We start from the raw sequence: 2,907 nt of genomic DNA, 5'->3' as shown, positions 1-2,907 counted from the left end.
TTTTTTTTTTTTTTTTTTTTTAACCTTAACCGTCATGAGAGTGTAGACGCCGTGAGCAAAGAAGAGGTCGCTGCCGCTTGCTGGCTTTTTGGCAATTCGCAGGTCGAAGAACCGAACGCCAAGATCGCTCTGATCAGCAAGGATGGACTGCTGGGAAAATACAAGAACAGCAAAAGTAGTGGTTAGCACTATTGTCTCAAGGTGAGAACACAAAGTATCAATTTTTTTTTTTTTTTTGCAATTTAGAAGTTGCAGTACTGGATCCCGCCTCCTTGTGGTTGCGGTTATTTGCAAATACGTCTTTCTGAGATTTAAAGTTTCACTCCAACTATATTTTTTTTCTATCGTAAAGTGCTCTTTTTATTATGATTGTGCAGTTTATAGCCAAAAACAAAAAAAACTGTCTAATTTTTTGACAGAGTTCGGAGTTGTGGTTGGGACTTGGCAGGGAAGTAACCCTACGTTGATATCCCAGTATTCCTCCGTTTACCCTCTCTCCTGCTAGCTTACAGCCCCTCACGACCCCAAGCTAGCATTGGCGTAGCTTGTTTTCTGAGCCAGATGGCAGCCCAGACAAAAAAATGAAGACCTTCATGGATCTATTTGTCAGGAAGTGGATGCATCACGCCTGGTTCACACCAGACGCCAAGTGTGCGCGGTATCCGTTTAACCTCTAAATCACACCAGACACATATTTTTCCACGACGGTCAACAGGAGCCTGTGGTTATTTAGAACGTTATTTTTTGCCATCATCAGACACCAAAAACTATATATATATATACATACAAATAAAAAGACGTGGAATCTACCCGTCTTTGCTCCTGTTCTTGCCGTTGTGGCTGCAACGTTAGCATAACTTCCTGCCAGGATTGACGCCGGAATGATCGCTACACGGTGCAAGCCAGCCACGAAAGAACGCACCGCTTCTCATCCAGTGTGAACTATACTGGACGTTAACAAGGCCGCCGCGCTTTGGTGTCCGGTGTGAACCTGGCATCAGAATGGAGAAGAGCAGTAAAACTTCAGCCTCATTTCCACTGATCTGGTATGGTACGGCCCAGATAATTCTAAACTCAGTTAAGCTTCATTTCCACAGAGCGGCATCACAAACCTGAGCTCCTTTAAACCGCAGGTTTTTATCTGCTCTTTCGATTTGATTAAAAAAATACTCAGAAACGCAGTTTTAATTATAAATGACTATATTTATGTCCTCCATCTTGAGAAAAATGCTACAAGAACAAGTTAAAAACACTATAAACACAGTTTTCATTGATGTGTGTCTTTAATTTCTGAAGATAATATTCTAATTTTTGACACTGATTTGGGTAGAAAAACTTATTTAAGGATTCCTAGCTTCCTCTTTCCGTACACGAAAACTCACAAAAACATGTAGTTGAGTCAAAATTAATATAGAAAAGCAATAATTGAAAATAAAAAACAGTTTTTAAATTAATTTAATCTATTCTGAGCTACAGTTGTTCAGTTATTTAACTCTACAGGATTCAGGGGGGAAAAAAATCAGGTTTCAGGTCAATTTAGGATTTTCTTTTATTACTATTATTATTAGTTTAGTATAGAGCCAGAAAGGGTCTTGATTTTGGCTTGTGGCAGAAGTTAAAGCATACATGAGTGTTGGGGTTTCCTGAGAGAGATGCGGCCTTGTTTGTGTTAAAATCGTCTCGGGTTGTGGTCGTACCTGCGTTGTGGCCCAGCGATAAATGCAGGGCCGAGTGCAGCAGGGAAACAGCAGGTCGGTGAGTCTGAGGAGGAAGGACTCGGAGCTGAGAACCGGGGAGAAAACGTCCAGGCAGAACGACATGGTGTCGTGGCTTCCTGCGGGGTGTTTGTTGAAATTAAAGTACACATTTTAATAAATCCTAGTTGTTGTGAATTTAATGTGTATCACACGAGTTTCGCTTTAGGAGGAGGCGTGACTGAATCTGTTACCAGGCAGAGCCAGGTTCCATAGCGGGACATCCAGCAGCTCTTCCGGGAGACGCGACATCCAGTCGGAGTTTCCTCCGAGACCCGGACACCGTTTGTCATCCATTCACCCGAAACTCCCGCAGTAAGAAACCCCTCTAAAACATTACAAGGATAAATGTCATCCTTCTTACTAAATTTATATTGAAACCGGGTTTGTTTACAAACTTTACCGGATATGAGACAGCCTCTTCCGCTTTCAGAATTTCAAAATTAAACGAGCACTCTTTATGTTCTCTCTTTAAACTTTATGTTTAGAAATGGCAGTTTAAGTAAAATGATTCATGTCGCATTATTTAAGCTTTTCCTAAAGAATAAATAAATGAAATGAAAAATAACCCTGCTTTGAAAATAAGAGCAACCCGACCACAACCGGAAGTCCCCACCTAGAACCGGAAATGATCCCATATCTTCGAAGAAAAACATTTTTCAATGATTTTTAAAAGATCATTTTTAGAATATTTTCTTTCTTTCCTTCGTTCTTACTTTTTTACAATTCTGAACACTTCTGGGTTAGAGTTTGTGTTGGAAGGCAACATTATCCATTTACTGTACTTACTTTTCATTAAGGACAAATATCACATTCATAATTTCAAATATGCTAATAAAAAACAATTTTTGAACATTTTTATCAGTGAAATTTTAAAAAGCATGTTGAATCTATTAAAAGATAAGTGAATTCAAAGGCTTTTAAAACTTGGACCATTAAAAAAAATACAATTAAAAATAATTTGTGATGCTCCCTTGGCTCCCCATCCTTTAAAATTTATGATTAATAGTAATAGGTTGTTATTTTTTTATTTTTTATTTTATGGTTTGGTTATTCAATTTTGTCCGTCTTTGTATGATTCTATGTAACGATTGTCTTTTTTTTTATTGTTTAATTTCCATGTCCAGCTGATGATGCCCTTGGTGCCTTATGC

General features: G+C 38.6%; 2 protein-coding genes across 3 annotated transcripts in view; one reads left to right on the top strand and one right to left on the bottom strand.

Annotated features, from left to right (window-relative positions):
* LOC112156861 (PI-PLC X domain-containing protein 1) overlaps positions 1-2,394 on the bottom strand; it is a 6,443-nt gene extending 4,049 nt beyond the window's left edge. The window contains exons 1-3 of the mRNA XM_024289246.2: positions 1,949-2,394; positions 1,698-1,834; positions 25-150 (exon numbers count right to left, since the gene is read on the bottom strand). Of these exons, the coding sequence (XP_024145014.1) occupies positions 25-150; positions 1,698-1,834; positions 1,949-2,051 (366 nt within the window). The 5' untranslated portion in view covers positions 2,052-2,394. The remainder of the gene's footprint in view (positions 1-24; positions 151-1,697; positions 1,835-1,948) is intronic.
* Positions 93-2,907, top strand: part of LOC112156862 (four and a half LIM domains protein 2) — a 24,067-nt gene continuing 21,252 nt past the window's right edge. The window contains exon 1 of one of the 2 annotated variants that reach the window (XM_024289249.2): positions 93-201. The gene's annotated coding sequence lies outside the window, so the exon portion shown is untranslated. The remainder of the gene's footprint in view (positions 202-2,907) is intronic. The other variant, XM_036215020.1, reaches the window with a different exon arrangement.

This window comes from Oryzias melastigma, linkage group LG2 (assembly GCF_002922805.2).
Source record: "Oryzias melastigma strain HK-1 linkage group LG2, ASM292280v2, whole genome shotgun sequence".
Lineage (NCBI taxonomy): Eukaryota > Metazoa > Chordata > Actinopteri > Beloniformes > Adrianichthyidae > Oryzias > Oryzias melastigma.
This window is presented reverse-complemented; position numbering and strand designations above follow the sequence as displayed.